Source organism: Pristiophorus japonicus, chromosome 5 (genome assembly GCF_044704955.1).
Source record: "Pristiophorus japonicus isolate sPriJap1 chromosome 5, sPriJap1.hap1, whole genome shotgun sequence".
Lineage (NCBI taxonomy): Eukaryota > Metazoa > Chordata > Chondrichthyes > Pristiophoridae > Pristiophorus > Pristiophorus japonicus.
The window spans coordinates 230,431,539-230,448,370 of record NC_091981.1 but is presented as its reverse complement, the minus strand read 5'-3'; the positions used below and the strand labels follow the sequence as shown (position 1 = coordinate 230,448,370).

The following is a 16,832-nucleotide window of genomic DNA, read 5'->3' as shown; positions in this document are numbered from 1 at the left end:
AAAGCAAATGGCATGTTGGCCTTCATAGCGAGGGGATTTGAGTACAGGGGCAGGGAGGTGTTGCTACAGTTGTACAGGGCCTTGGTGAGGCCACACCTGGAGTATTGTGTACAGTTTTGGTCTCCTAACCTGAGGAAGGACATTCTTGCTATTGAGGGAGTGCAGCGAAGGTTCACCAGACTGACTTCCGGGATGGCGGGACTGACCTATCAAGAAAGACTGGATCAACTGGGCTTGTATTCACTGGAGTTCAGAAGAATGAGAGGGGACCTCATAGAAACGTTTAAAATTCTGACGGGGTTAGACAGGTTAGATGCAGGAAGAATGTTCCCAATGTTGGGGAAGTCCAGAACCAGGGGACACAGTCTAAGGATAAGGGGTAAGCCATTTAGGACCGAGATGAGGAGGAATTTCTTCACCCAGAGAGTGGTGAACCTGTGGAATTCTCTACCACAGAAAGTTGTTGAGGCCAATTCACTAAATATATTCAAAAAGAAGTTAGATGGAGTCCTTACTACTAGGGGAATCAAGGGGTATGGTGAGAAAGCAGGAATGGGGTACTGAAGTTGCATGTTCAGCCATGAACTCATTGAATGGCGGTGCAGGCTAGAAGGGCCGAATGGCCTACTCCTGCACCTATTTTCTATGTTTCTATGAGAGGGAGAGAGAAAAGATAGAAAGGAATAGTAAGAATTTTTTTAAAAATCAATAATTTTAAATTTTTTATATCTTCACCAATAATTTACAACATGCAGGAACGAGATTGAACACTTTAAATTGTTCCCTTTCTGGGACAGGGAGATTAACTAGCATTGTATTAACAATTATCACACCATTAAAAGGGTACTTATGCTCTTAATTATCAGATTTAACTTTCTGCAGTGAGTTTAATGGGCAATAAATGTGCAAATCTAGCCAGTTCTTAAGAATAGCTGGGAGGCGAAGGGCAAGATACCGTAACGACATAAAACAGCAGAGCAGCATAAAATCGACCAGCAAGTTCTGGAGATTTATATCTCTTATGTATCCTCTGAATTTGCTGGCTAATTAACACACCATTAGTTTTCCAGCAATATCCAGCCCATTATCTTTCGATGTCAAATGCTGATTTACTTCTTGTCTATTTAATTTCTTTAAAAAAAAAGATTTCCAGCAGTTTAAAAAAAATCATAATAGCTGATTACTTATTTGAAAAGACTAGAGGTGCTGTTTTTGACCCAGTATGTGCAGTGATCAGCGTTTTAGACAGAGAATGAATGTTGTTGTAAGGAATGCTCAGCCTCAAGAAGTGAAGGTTAAAAAATTGCTCGATTGGCTTTCAAGGATTAAATATAATAAATTTCAATAAATAATTATGTGCAATCTATGAGGGAAGGAAAAGATTAAAAGTACTCACTGGAGGGCACTGAGCCAGTTTGTCTGCTGCGACCATCTGGACATTCAGGTGTTTAGCCTGGGATTTTCCTCTGGATTTTATTAATCTCTGCAAAACCTACATGCAAGGTAAAATGGGAAGATTAGGAAGTTGGTACTTAGATAATAGTTGAGCAATCTTCACAAGCACCTGTCCAAACTGATAACTGATCAGTAAGTATAAAACAGTTTAAAGCCACACCATTAGAGAGAATGGGGACAATTACTCTCGACCAGTATAAATTAGGCGGCATGCTTTTTGCACATGTCCAACTTTACCTGGGCTGAACCTAGCCAGTTTTCCTGATTCAACTAATTACCTGTTTTTGGGCCAAATCAGAAATTGATGTCTGCTCCAGGTTGGGGAAGGGAAGCTGTACACTGCTGGGGGCCCTGAAAGGCCTGTGGCAGCATAAATTCCTGGCCGTGCAGCCCTGTTGCACCTTAGAAGGAAAAGAAGTATTTATCCGAGGCCCTAGGATGTTCCTGGCTTCCCCTTTACAGATCCTTCAACCTGAAAAGTCAGCCCTGCATCCTTGAACCTCAGCTTCTGTTGGCAACCGCCTGGTGGTACCCCAGGAAATTATGCAAGAGTGATGATGTCACTCCCATGTAAATTTACATATATTTTAAGTTTCAAACGAGTGCTTTCTGCCCATGCTGATGTTTACCTGTTTGAAATGACTAGTGGTGCTGGAGTACGACCGAGTGTGTAGAGTAGTATTTAATATCGTTGTCTAGTAAATGTCAGGGTCTCTAACTGAACCATTGCACTTGGAAAGACAAACACCACCCCTGGAATGGTGCTTAAAAAGCCCCTGCCCAGCTGATCGGCCTTGTGGAATTATGACGTGCGTTGATGTTAGTAGCACCAAGGAAAAACTGCAAAAAAGCATCCGAGTTGAAACCAAATAGTCCGTGCCAATTTACCTTCGGAGATGAAATCTTCACGTAGACTATAACAGGAGCCAAAGAGGTTTTGCCCAACTGAGCCGGATGGTTGATCGTGTCCGCATCAAGGACTACTAACTGCAGTGTTCTTGCCAGTTCAAAAATACGCTCTATTTCACACTGAACTTCCGCTGCAGGTGAAGAAGCAAGAACACATCAATGAGTGCAGGATACATCTCCATCAGTTAGTCTGCTTTTTGCTTTTGAAGTTTATATACTGGGGCTTTACATTCATTTAGAATTGTTCACACTAACATCACTATTAAGATTACTACAACACTGTTGCAATTTCAGTAATTTTCTAAGTTCCTCCTATGTTTATAGCCAGACTTTTCACTGTAAACGTGGACAGTGATTTGTCCCTTTGACACATCTGTATTACTTTGCGTATGTGTTTCTGTCCAAGCTCTGGTCTCACAATTAAAATCAAAGATTTATTACAAAGGATTTGCAAGGGGCTCCCCAGATAACTCTATAGGGAAATGTGTGGTACCATACTGAACCATATCGACCAAGGAGGTTTGGATAGCTCAGTGTACCCTTCACACACACACACACATACATTGGAAAGGTCTGTCAGCATCCATTGCCTGCACTCAGATGACAAGCGGCTATTTGAGCAACAACAACTTGTATTTGTAATGCGCCTTTAATGTAGTAAAACATTCCAAAGCGCTTCGCAGGAGCATCATCAGATTTAATTTGACACCGAGCCACATAAGGAGATATCAGGATAGGTGACCAAAAGCTTGGTCAAAGAGGTAGGTTTTGAGGAGCATCTTAAAGGAGCAGCGAGAGTTAAAGAGGTGGAGAGGGTTAGGGAGGGGATTCCAGAGCTTAGGGCCTCGGTAGCTGAAAGAATGTCCGCCAATGGTGGAGTGATTACAATCAGGGATGCGCAAGAGGCCAGAATTGAAGGAGCACAGAGATCTTGGTGGCTTGTAGGGCTGGAGGAGGTTACACAGATAGGATGGGGCAAGGCCATGGAGGTGTTTGAAAATAAGGATGAGTATTTTAAAATTGAGGCATTGCCGGACTGGGGGAAGGGGGGGGGGGGGGCAAAGTAGGTCCGTAAGCACAGGGATGATTGGTCAATAGGACTTGGTATGCGTTAGGATATGAGCAGCAGAGTTTTGGATGAGCTCAAGGATGTGGAGGGTACAAAGTGGGAGTGCTGGCTAGCACTGGATTAGTTGAGTCTTGAGGCAACAAAGGCATGGATGAAGGTTTCAGCAGCAGATCAGCTGAGACAGGGATAGAGACAGAGCTGGATTTCAGAATGATTCACATCTTCATCAGAAGAAAGAAGAAAAAGTAAAGAAACAAACAAGGACAGCATACCAGAGGCTGTGGAATTCTCTACCACAGAAAGTTGTTGAGGCCAATTCACTAAATATATTTAAAAGGGAGTTAGATGTAGTCCTTACTACTAGGGGGAATCAAGGGGTATGGCGAGAAAGCAGAAATGGGGTACTGAAGTTGCATGTTCAGCCATGAACTCATTAAATGGCAGTGCAGGCTCGAAGGCCGAATGGCCTACTCCTGCACCTATTTTCTGTTTCTATGTTTCAACAAGCTCTACCATAAATCTCTGGGATGCGAGTGCACATAGGATTAGAGGAGTTTTTGATCAGGGGAGGCATCAAAAACTGAAAAAAAAACTTCCCGCACAGACACACAACACATCACTCCCTGGTCCTCCCATACCAGGATACGCACGCACGCACAGAACCAGTCCCGTGGACAATTCAATTTACCATGGAAGCTATAATGGAGTTATACCACAAACTGCAAGCAGATCTGCAGCTGAACTCCATTACAGTCACGGCGCTGCCACTACAATAATAGTCACATTCACATTCAACTTTTACACACTGGTAGGAAAACTGATTACATTAGCGTAGATTTTCCAATCAGTTTTCAAGCCATCACATTGTGAATATAAGCTAAATCAACAACGTAACAGATGTATAAAGCAAATGGCAGTTACAACGAATGGCTCAAGATACACAGTTCATAACCTTTGCCTTGGATAACCAAGGCAGATAATCAGATTAGCATCTGATTGTAGGCTATCCCAAAGTCCAGGGTGGTACAAATTGTGCCCACATGGCCCTACGTGTTTCCTTACACAATACCACGAGCTCAGTGATGGGCAAAATACGGCCCGCCAAGTCATTCTATCCGGCCCGCTGGATGGGACAGAAATAGAACGCGAGCCAGAGCTCAAGCTGCACATTTGTCTATCCACTCTCACTTCTCATGGGTCAGAGACAGACCCGAATTGCAGCCAAAGAAAAAATATAGTAATACTTCATTCAAATGAATAATTCACAAAAGAAATTCTCCCCAGCCAGATCTTAAAAAGATCCATTCCTTGATTCTGGGTCCCAATGGCGGAAGTTCATACCCAGAATGCATTGCATACTGGAATGTGCCCTATGCAGTTTAGAGTGGAGTCATGGCTGCTCATCTCCATGACTCTTTTACTGGAGAAAGTGACCGGCGCTGCATCTTTCCTCTCCTGGTGTAGTCCTATCCAGAGTACGACGGCAGATAAGTTCTCATCTGGCACCAATTGGAATGATATTAGTAATCTTTGCAGAGGTCCATATGGATATCTGAGGTGGGAAATTGATGCTGACACAGGCTCTAAAGAGGGTACAGTTCTATTTCACAGCACTGATTTACAGAAGATACCACAACAGTTTCAATTTTTATCTTTGATTCATTTCTAAGCAGTATCGAATTCATGTTGTGTATTTAAGATAGCATCTGACTACTATCTGAATTTACGTTTATGCAATGATCTCTCTAATTATTTTTCACGCGTGGTCCCTTTAAATTTGCTCCGAGGCCGGCCGCTACACAGCCGCGCATGCGCAATATCACTGAACGGCAGGAGCTGGGGGAGCCGCTTGCATGGGATCACGCGATTGTTGCGCGACCACGTGCCTTAGGGGAAACAGTGGTGGACGAACCCTCAACAGCTTGCCAAAACATGTTAAGGGGCCCTCCAGCCCAAATAATTGGCCACTAGCTACATGAATAGTAAAGGATTACACTCTGAATGCTCACATAGTTTGCACCACATTATGCAAGTCAATGCTTGCTTCCAAGACAACTGTCACACTGCCTACATTTTAAGCCAATCCACCATACCACCAATGTTTGGCTCATAACGGCAAGCATCACTGTGGCTCCTGGGTGATAAAGGCTATCTGCAAGCCATAGCTCATAACACCTCTGCATCCCAGGATACAAGCTGAACACAGGTATAACCAAGAGCATGCACCCATTATTTTCAAAAAACATTTGATAAGGTGCAACACAAGAGGTTACTGCACAAAGGTAGGGCTCATGGGATTGGGGTAATAAAGTAGCATGGCTTCAGGATTGGTTAACGGACAGAAAACAGAGAGTAGAAATAAACGGGTCATTTTCGGGTTGGCAGGCTGAAACTAGTGCGTTACCGCAAGAATCAGTGCTTGGGTCTCAGCTATTTGCCATCTATACCAATGACTTGGATGAGGGGACAGAGTAATATGTCCAGGTTTGTTGACAATTCAAAGCTAGGTGGGAAAGTAAGTTGTGAGGAGAATGTAAAGAGGTTTCAAGGGATAATATAGGCAGGTTAAGTGAGTGGGCAAGATCACGGCAGATGGAATATAATGTGAAAACATGTGAAGTTATCTACTTTGGTACGAAAAATAGAAAAGCAGAATATTTTTTAAATGGCGAGATACTGAAAAATATTGGCAGAGGGATCTAGGTGTCTCTGTACACGGATCATGGAAAGTTAACACGCAGGTACAGCAAACAATTAGGAAAGCGAATGGTATGTTAGTCTATTACAAAAGGATTGGATTATAAAAGTAAAGAAGTCTAACTACAATTATATAATGCTTTGGTGAGACCACACCTGGAGTACTGTGCACAGTTTTAGTCTCCTTACCCACAGATATATGTGCCTTAGAGGGAGTGCAACAAAGGTTCACTTGACTGATTCCTGGGATGGGGGGGCGGGGCGGGGAGATTTGTCCTACGAGGAGAGATTGAGTAGACGAGGCCTATATTCCCTAGAGGTTAGAAGAATGAAGGTGTCTCATTGAAACATATAACATTGACAGGGTAGATGCTGGGAGGATGTTTCTCCTGGCTGGCGAGTACAGAACTAGCAGTCACAGTTACTGAATAAGGGTTCAGCCATTTAGGACTGAGATGAAGAGAAATTTATTCACTCAAAGGATGGTGAATCTTTGGAATTTTGTGGATGCTCAGTTGTTGAATATATTCAAGACAGAGATCGATAGATTTTTGGATTCTAAGGGGATATAGGGATAGTGTAGGAAGGTGGAGTTGAGGCAGAAGACGACCATGATATTATTGAATGGTGAAGCAGGCTCAAAGGGCCGAATGGCCTAATCCTGCTCCTATTTCTTATGTCCTTATTAATGGAAAGTCATGAGGCTGGATTTTCTGGTCCTTTGTGCTCCGGGTTTCACCCCGGAGCGGCGTGAAAGGCGGCGGGAGGTCTCCTGTGACTCATCGTGATCCTCCGATTGGGTTTTGCGGAAGCGCTGAGCTGGACTGCCGGGAAGAGCAGAGCTGGGTGTGCAACACCCCTGGATGTGACACCGGTACAAATTTTGACTTTTGCTGCTCTGTCTGCCCGGAGGTGTGCCCGCAATGACCGACTGGGAAATCAGAGCGGTCCAGCTATGACGGCGGCGCAGAGGAAGGTAATGTGCTGTAAAAGTACGTGCGAGTGTTTTTTATATTTAATTTTTGTGCGCTTTGTATTGCGGTGGCGGGGGCAATGTTTTGCTGGGATTTGTTTTAGGTTTTTTCCACCCCCCCCCAGGCCTCTTTCCGAGTACACATGGCCCGGCTCTTTAGTTCGCGAATTTCCCATCCTTGTACCACGAAAGATGTACAACGCCTCCCTTAGCGCTGCGCCCCCTGACGCAGGGCCAAGATGCCCAAGCTTGCAAACTAAAGTGCAAATGATCCCATCTCGCCTCGGTTTCCTCCCCAAAAACAGAAAAGCCTAAAATCCAGCCCATGGTAGATTCGCCCACCTTGCTTATCCTGGTAAGCTTATTGATCTTTTTCCTGTACTGCTTCCATGTGCACAATATTAACAACCAGGCATGAACACTTAATGGGGGAATGGCCTCTTCCCATTCTCCTTTGACTGCTCTTCTTGAAGAGTTCTCGTGCTCACTATCAAAGAAGGACCGAGTCCTCGACCTCACTTCCTCAAGACATCTCCTCTGGCCCATTCGAGAACAAGGCCAATCCCAGTCCTTCCAGACATTTTCACCAGAAACTTCATTGTTTCAGAAATTGTTCCATAAATTGCAACATTCCTCATATCCTAAACAACTCTAAATAGATTCCCTTGTTGAAATTCAATAGAAGCACTTTCTTGCATCATATCAGGCACATGCACAACTGTAAATCGACCACTGGCCAACATATTGTGTGCTGCAGAAACATAGAAAATAGGAGGAGGAGGCCATTCGGCCCTTTGAGCCTGCACCACCATTCAATAAGATCATTGTTGATCATCCACTTCAGTATCCCTTTCCTGCTTTCTCTCCATACCCCTTAATCCCTTTAGCCATAAGGACCATATCTAACTCCCTCTTGAATATATCCAATAAACTGGCATCAACAACTCTCTGCGGTAGGGAATTCCACAGGTTTCTCCTCATCTCAGTCCTAAATGGCATACCACTTATCCTTAGACTGTGTTCCCCGGTTCTGGACTTCCCCAACATCGGGAACATTCTTCCTGCTTCTAACCAGTCCAGAATTTTAGATGTTTCTATGAGATCCCCTCTCATCCTTCTAAACTCCAGTGAATAAAGGCCCAGTCGATCCAGTCTCTCCTCATATGTCAGTCCAGCCATCCCGGGAATCAGTCTGGTGAACCTTCGCTGCATTCCCTCAATAGCAAGAACGTCCTTCCTCAGATTAAGGGACCAAAACTGAACACAATATTCCAGGTGAGGCCTCACTAAGGCCCTGTACAACTGCAGTAAGACCTCCCTGCTCCTATTCTCAAATCACTTAGCTATGAAGGTGAACATACCATTTGCCTTCTTCACCGTCTGCTGTACCTGCATGCCAACTTTCAATGACTGATGTACCATCACACCCAGGTCTCGTTGTACCTCCCCTTTTCCTAATCTGCCGCCATTCAGATAATATTCTGCCTTTGTGTTTTTGCCCCCAAAGTAGATAACCTCACATTTATCCACATTATATTGCATCTGCCATGCATTTGCCCACTCACCTAACCTGTCCAAGTCACTCTGCAGCCTCTTAGCGTCCTCCTCACAGCTCACACCGCCACCCAGTTTAGTGTAATCTGCAAACTTGGAGATATTACACTCAATTCCTTCATCCAAATCATTAATGTATATTGTAAATAGCTGGGGTCCCAGCACTGAGCCCTGCGGCACCCCACTAATCACTGCCTGCCATTATGAAAAGGACCCGTTTATCCCGACTCTCTGTTTCCTGTCTGCCAACCAGTTCTCTATCCATGTCAGTACATTACCCCCAATACCATGCATTTTGATTTTGCACACCAATCTCTCATGTGGAACCTTGTCAAAAGCCTTTTGAAAGTCCAAATACACCACATCCACTGGTTCTCCCTTGTCCACTCTACCACTTACACTTCCTCAAAAAATTCCAGAAGATTTGTCAAGCATGATTTCCCTATCATAAATCCATGCTGACTTGGACCGATCCTGTCAATGCTTTCCAAATGCGCTGTTATTTCATCTTTAATAATGATTCCAACATTTTCTCCACTACTGATGTCAGGCTAACCGGTCTATAATTACCCTTTTTCTCTCTCCCTCCTTTTTAAAAAAGTGGTGTTACATTAGCTACCCTCCAGTCCATAGGAACTGATCCAGAGTCGATAGACTGTTGGAAAATGATCACCAATGCATCCACTATTTCTAGGGCCACTTCTCCAAGTACTCTGGGATGCTGACTATCAGGCCCCAGGGATTTATCGGCCTTCAATCCCATCAATTTCCCTAACACAATTTCCCGCCTAATAAGGATATCCTTCAGCCCCTCCTTCTCACTCGACCCTTGGTCCCCTAGTACTTCCGGAAGGTTATTTGTGTCTTCCTTCGTGAAGACAGAACCAAAGTATTTGTTCAACTGGTCTGCCATTTCTTTGTTCCCCATTATAAATTCACCTGAATCTGACTGCAAGGGACCTACGTTTGTCTTCACTAATCTTTTTCTCTTCACATATCTGTAGAAGCTTTTGCAGTCAGTTTTTATGTTCCCAGCAAGCTTCTTCTCATACTCTATTTTTCCTCTCTTAATTAAACCCTTTGTCCTCCTCTGCTGAATTCTAAATTTCTCCCAGTTCTCAGCTTTGCTGCTTTTTCTGGCCAATTTATATGCCTCTTCCTTGGATTTAACACTATCCTTAATTTCCCTTGTTAGCCACGGTTGAGCCACCTTCCCCATTTTATTTTTACTCCAGACAGGGATGTACAATTGTTGAAGTTCATCCACGTGATCTTTAAATGTTTGCCATTGCCTATCCACCGTCAACCCTTTAAGTATCATCTGCCAGTCTTTTTCTAATCTGAGTCACATACATGTGCTATTATGTTTTCTTAAAAATCTTGTTCCATTAACAAAATGTCAGGAAAAATGACAAAATAGATTGACAAGATCAAACATGGACAATTCAAACCATTGCCAAAACCCCTGCAAGAGTTATATTTGTGAACATTCTCTCATTCTAATGAGTTTTCAATTGTCATAGGCCTTTGCTAAAGCAGGAACAAGTTTAGAGTGCTAATGCACAAAACCTGGACGATTTACACAATATAGCAGTACTGAATTTCTCTAGCTCCTCCTTCCTTTCAGAATCAACAATACTTCCAGATGCCAAACTACAGCATTTCCCGTGAAGCCACTAGCTGTTAGTATTCGAGTATTCGGTGCTGGTGTCACTACAACAATGGACACCCAAAAGCAAGAGTGCCTAAAGACAGCAGGGAAACAGATTTAAAATGTGCACAACTTCTACCACATGGGACTTCTTCCAATAATTTTCTGCTCCTTCAATTACCAGATGAAGAATACTTTATTTAATGAACTTTATTCTACAATAATTTCCACCGTTCAGCCCCAATTATACTGGCAAAATTCTAACAGCAAATCATCCAACTTACTGCGAGGAACGCCATTGGACATTGGATAGCATTCAGGGATGGGCAAATTCACATTTGTTTGCAAATTTACATGTAAAATTGAAATCCGCTGACTATATTCCACCCAACTCTAGCTCTCTTCATCATCATCATAGGCAGTCCCTTGGAATCGAGGAAGACTTGCTTCCACTCTTAAAAATGAGTCCTTAGGTAGCTGAACAGTCCAATATGAGAACCACAGTCCCTGACACAGGTGAGACAGACAGTCCTAATGCCTGCCCCCAACCAAGCCTTGGGCTACCTACCATCAAGGGCACTACTCGGCGTCGAGCTTGCGGCCAACATCTCGCCATAGGCAATTAGGCTCATACAGCAGTGCCTGGTCTCCAGTCATCTTGGACCCCCTTGCCACTGGACAAAGACTTTGCTCAGCTAAGCCCGTGTGGTGCCAGTGTGTAACGGCCACCCCACGTTAAAAGAATTCACGCACAGGCATCTTCCACTCCGTTAACATGAAGTTTGGGACCTGGAACGTCAGGACCCTCATGGACAACTCCAACTGCGACAGGCTGGAACGCCGCACCGGCATAGCTGCCCGGGAACTTAGGCGCTTTGACATCGACATCGCCGCCCTAAGTGAGACCCGGCGAGCAGGAAAAGACCAGCTCAAAGAACAAGGTGGAGGTTACACCTTTTCTTGGAAAGGGAAACCAGAGGAAGAACGCCCTCTTCATGGAGTCGGCTTCGCCATCAAAAATGAGCCTCAAAGACTCCCCCTGCGGGGTTACCAAATGCCTCATGACTCTTTTGATTCACCCTATCCCAGAACCAATGTGCCACAGTCATCAGTGCGTACGCCCCAACACTCGATGCAATGGATGAGATCAAAGCGGGTTTTTATTCCAACCTCGAAACATCCCTGTCCCGCGTCCTCGCGGGCGACAAACTGATCCTCCTAGGTAACTTCAACGCCAGGGTTGGCAAAGACACAGCCCTCTGGGGAGGTGCTATTAGCAGAGAGGGGGTAGAGAAAGCCAACTCCAGCGGTACCCTACTCCTGACAAAATGTCTAGAACATGAACTTCTCATCACCAACACCCTGTTCCGCCAGAGGGACAAATACAAGGCATTGTGGCAACACCCTCGCACCAAATACTGGCACCTGCTTGACTATGTCATCATCCGAGCCAGGGATCGCAAGGATGTGCGCATTAACCACGCCATGACAGGAGCTGATGACTGCTGGATGGACCACCGCCTAATCCGATCCATCATCGACATCAACATAGTCCCAAAGCGGAGGGAACAACAGAAACAATGCTGCAAAAAAGTCAATGCCGGGGCACTTAAAGATCCAGCTAAGAGAGCCCTATACAGCCAGCGCCTCACAGCTAACCTGGCATGCCTTGATGACCCTGAGATGCTGAATGCCCATAGCGCTTGGTCTTCCCTCCTGGCCTCCATAACCAGTGCCTGCAAAGAGTCGCTCGGTTACTCAACCAGAAAACACCAGGACTGGTTTGATGAGAATGAGCAGGAGATACAAGAACTAATAGATCGCAAACACAGAGCATTTCTGAGCCTCAAGCAACAACCCAACTCGGGAGCAGCAAAGCAACATTACAGGCAGCTCAATGCTGAGGTCCAACAAAAAACCCAGGACCTAAAGAACAGGTGGTGGATGGAGAAAGCACAGGAGATACAACAACAGGCCGACAGCCATGATGTGCGAGGATTCTTCATTGCAGTCAAGACCACCTATGGTTCAAACTCCCAAGGCCCCACCTCACTGCTGGCCAAGAACAGGGAAACACTCATGAAGGACACCGAGGCAGTCAAGGCCCGCTGGAAGGAGCACTTCGAAGATCTCCTCAATCGAAACTCTGCCTTTGACCCGAGTGTTCTCAACTTCATCCCGTGGCATGCGACCTGCCCCACCTCAGTGAAACTTCAACCTTGCACGAGGTAGGAAAAGCCATAAGACAGGTCAACAACAACAAGGCTACGGGAGCGGATGGAATCCCTGCTGAGGTGCTAAAGTATGGCAGAGAGGCGCTGTTGGCGCAGATATATGACCTCATCTCTCTCATCTGGAGGGAGGAGAGCATGCCGGGAGTTCTCAGAGATGCAGTGATCATGACCATCTTTAAAAAAGGGGTCAAGTCCGACTGTGGCAACTACAGAGGAATCTCCCTGAGAAAGTTGTCGCTAGAGTCCTCCTCAACCGTCTTCTCCCTGTGGCCGAGGAGCTCCTCCCAGAGCCACAGTGCGGATTTCGTCCCCTACTGGGCACAACGGACATGATCTTTGCAACACGACAACTGCAGGAAAAATGCAGGGAGCAGCACCAGCCCTTTTTCATGGCCTTCTTCGACCTTACAAAGGCATTTGACACTGTCAATTACGAGGGTCTATGGAGCGTCCTCCTCCATTACGGATGCTCTCAAAAGTTCGTCAACATCCTTCGCCTGCTCCACGACGACATGCAGGCCGTGATCATTACCAGCGGATCCATTGCAGACCCAATCCATGTCTGGACTGGGGTCAAACAGGGCTGCGTCATCACTTCAACCCTCTTCTCAATCTTCAACCCTCTTCTCATATCTATAGAAGCTTTTGCAGTCAGTTTTTATATTCCCGGCAAGCTTCCTCTCGTACTCTATTCTCCCCCTCCTAATTAAACCCTTTGTCCTTCTCTGCTGAATTCTAAATTTCTCCCAGTCCTCGTGTTTGCTGCTTTTTCTGGCCAATTTATATGCCTTTTCCTTGGATTTAACACTATCCTTAATTTCCCTTGTTTGCCACGGTTGAGCCACCTTCCCTGTTTTATTTTTACTCCAGACAGGGATGTACAACTGTTGAAGTTCATCCATGTGATCTATAAATGTTTGTCATTGTCAACCCCTTAAGTATCATTTGCCAGTCTATTCTAGCCAATTCACACCTCATGCCGTCGAAGTTAGCTCTCCTTAAGTTTAGGACCCTAGTTTCTGTGTTAACTGTGTCACTCTCCATCTTAATAAAGAATTCTGCCATATTATGGTCACTCTTCCCCAAGGGGCCTCGCACAACAAGATTGCTAATTAGTCCCTTCTCATTACACATCACCCAGTCTAGGATGGCCAGCTCTCTAATTGGTTCCTCGACATATTGGTCAAGAAAACCATCCCTAATACACTCCAAGAAATCCTCCTCTACCGCATTGCTACCAGCTTGGTTAGCCCAATCTATATGTAAATTAAAGTCGCCCATGATAACTGCTGTACCTTTGTTGCACACATCCCTTATTTCTTGTTTGATGCTGTCCCCAACCTCATTACTACTGTTTGGTGGCCTGTACACAACTCCCACCAGCGTTTTCTGCCCTTTGATATTCCGTAGCTCCACCCATACCGATTCCACATCATCCAAGCCAATGTCCTTCCTTACTATTGCATTAATTTCCTCTTTAACTAGCAAGGCCATCCCGCCTCCTTTTCCTTTCTGTCTATCCTTCCTAAATGTTGAATATCTCTGGATGTTGAGTTTCCAGCCTTGGTCACCCTGGAGCCATGTCTCAGTGATGCCAATTACATCATATCCATTAACTGCTATCTGCGCAGTTAATTCGTCCACCTTATTCCGAATACTCCTCGCATTGAGGCACAGAGCCTTCAGGCTTGTCTTTTTAACACACTTTGACCCTTTAGAATTTTGCTGTAATGATGCCCTTTTTGTTTTTTGCCTTAGGTTTCTCTGACCTCCACTTTTACTATTCTCCTTTCTATCATTTGCCTCTGTCTCCCTGCATAGGTTCCCATCCCCCTGCCATATTAGTTTAACTCCTCCCCAACAGCACTAGCAAACACTTCCCCTAGGACATTGGTTCCGGTCCTGCCTAGGTGCAGACCGTCCGTTTTGTACTGGTCCCACCTCCCCCAGAACCGGTTTCAATGTCCCAGGAATTTGAATCCCTCCCTTCTGCACCATTCCTCAAGCCATGTATTCATCTGAGCTATCCTGCGATTCCTACTCTGACTAGCATGTGGCATTGGTAGCAATCCTGAGATTACTACTTTTGAGGTCCTACTTTTTAAATTTAGTTCCTAGCTCCCTAAATTTGTCTCGTAGGACCTCATCCCGTTTTGTACCTATATCGTTGGTACCTATGTGCACCACGACAACTGGCTGTTCACCCTCCCTTTTCAGAATGTCCTGCACCCGCTCCGAGACATCCTTGGCCCTTGCATCAGGGAGGCAACATACCATCTTGGAGTCTCGGTTGCAGCCGCAGAAACGCCTATCTATTCCCCTTACAATCAAATCCCCTATCACTATAGCTCTCCCACTCTTTTTCCTGCCCTCCTGTGCAGCAGAGCCAGCCATGGTGCCATGAACTTGGCTGCTGCTGCTCTCCCCTGATGCGTCATCCCCCTCAACAGTACCCAAAGCGGTGTATCTGTTTTGCAGGGGGATAACCGCAGGGGACCCCTGCACTACCTTCCTTGCACTGCTCTTCCTGTTGGTCACTCATTTACTATCTGGCTGTGTACCCTTTACCTGCGGCGAGACTAACTCGCTAAACATGCTATTCACGTCATTCTCAGCATCGTGCATGCTCCAGAGTGAATCCACCCAAAGTTCCAGTGCTGCAATGCGGTCTGTCAGGATCTGCAGGCGGATACACTTCCCGCACACGTAGTCGTCGAGGACACCGAAAGCGTCCGAGTTCCCACATAGTAAGGAGGAGCATAATACGCGTCCGAGCTCTCTTGCCATGACTTAACCCTTAGATTAACTTAATTTGGCAACAACAATGCTAAAGGTTACTTATTGATAAAGAAAAGAATACAAAAAACTTCTTACCAATCACCAGCCCCCTTGGCTGTGACATCACCTTTTGCTTTCTTTCTACTTCTTTTTTGCCTCCCCACTGCAGCTGCACGACCACCAACTCCCGACTGCTGAACTCACGGCCTTTTTATAGGCCTCCGACCCCGGACTCTCACCTCCTCGACCACCAACTCCCAACTGCTGAACTCACGGCCTTTTTATAGGCCTCCGACCCCGGACTCTTGCCTTCTCGACCACCAACTCCCGACTGCTGAACTCACGGCCTTTTTATAGGCCTCCGACCCCGGACTCTCGCCTCCTCGACCACCAACTTCCGACTGCTGAACTCACGGCCTTTTTATAGGCCTCCGACCCCGGACTCTCACCTCCTCGACCACCAACTCCCGACTGCTGAACACGCGGCCTTTTTATAGGCCTCCGACCCCGGACTCTCACCTCCTCGACCACCAACTCCCGACTGCTGAACACGCGGCCTTTTTATAGGCCTCCGACCCCGGACTCTCACCTCCTCGACCACCAACTCCCGGCTGCTGAACACGCGGCCTTTTTATAGGCCTCCGACCCCGGACTCTCACCTCCTCGACCACCAACTCCCGGCTGCTGAACACGCGGCCTTTTTATAGGCCTCCGACCCCGGACTCTCGCCTCCTCGACCACCAACTCCCGACTGCTGAACACGCGGCCTTTTTATACGCCTCCGACCCCGGACTCTCGCCTTCTCGACCACGAACTCCCAACTGCTGAACTCACGGCCTTTTTATAGGCCTCCGACCCCGGACTCTTGCCTTCTCGACCACCAACTTGAAGACAAACGTAGGTCCCTTGCAGTCGGACTTACATTAATTTATAATGGGGAGCAAAGAAATGGCAGACCAATTGAACAAATACTTTGGTTCTGTCTTCACGAAGGAAGACACAAATAACCTTCCGGAAGTACTAGGGGATCGAGGGTCTAGTGAGAAGGAGGAACTGAAGGATATCCTTATTAGGCGGGAAATTGTGTTAAGGAAATTGATGGGATTGAAGGCCGATAAATCCCCGGGGCCTGATAGTCTGCATCCCAGAGTACTTAGGGAAGTGGCCCTAGAAATAGTGGATGCATTGATGATCATTTTCCAACAGTCTATCGACTCTGGATCAGTTCCTATGGACTGGAGGGTAGCTAATGTAACAGCCCTTTTTAAAAAAGGAGGGAGAGAGAAAACGGGTAATTATAGACCGGTTAGCCTGACATAGTGGAGAAAATGTTGGAATCTATTATTAAGGATGAAATAGCAGCGCATTTGGAAAGTAGTGACAGGATCGGTCCAAGTCAGTATGGATTTATGAAAGGGAAATCATGCTTGACAAATCTTCTGGAATTTTTTGAGGATGTAACTAGTAGAGTGGACAAGGGAGAACCAGTGGATGTGGTGTATTTGCACTTTC

The 16,832-nt window shown here is 45.8% G+C and overlaps 1 protein-coding gene across 4 annotated transcripts in view; it reads right to left on the bottom strand.

The window, feature by feature from the left end:
- The window catches only part of LOC139264624 (voltage-dependent L-type calcium channel subunit beta-2-like), a 159,772-nt gene that overhangs the window by 10,729 nt on the left and 132,211 nt on the right, over window positions 1-16,832 (bottom strand). For all 4 annotated transcript variants that reach the window (XM_070881370.1, XM_070881372.1, XM_070881373.1 and 1 more), the window contains 2 exons: window positions 2,344-2,495; window positions 1,397-1,492 (listed from right to left, as the gene is read on the bottom strand). In XM_070881370.1, coding sequence (XP_070737471.1) covers window positions 1,397-1,492; window positions 2,344-2,495 — 248 coding nt within the window. The remainder of the gene's footprint in view (window positions 1-1,396; window positions 1,493-2,343; window positions 2,496-16,832) is intronic.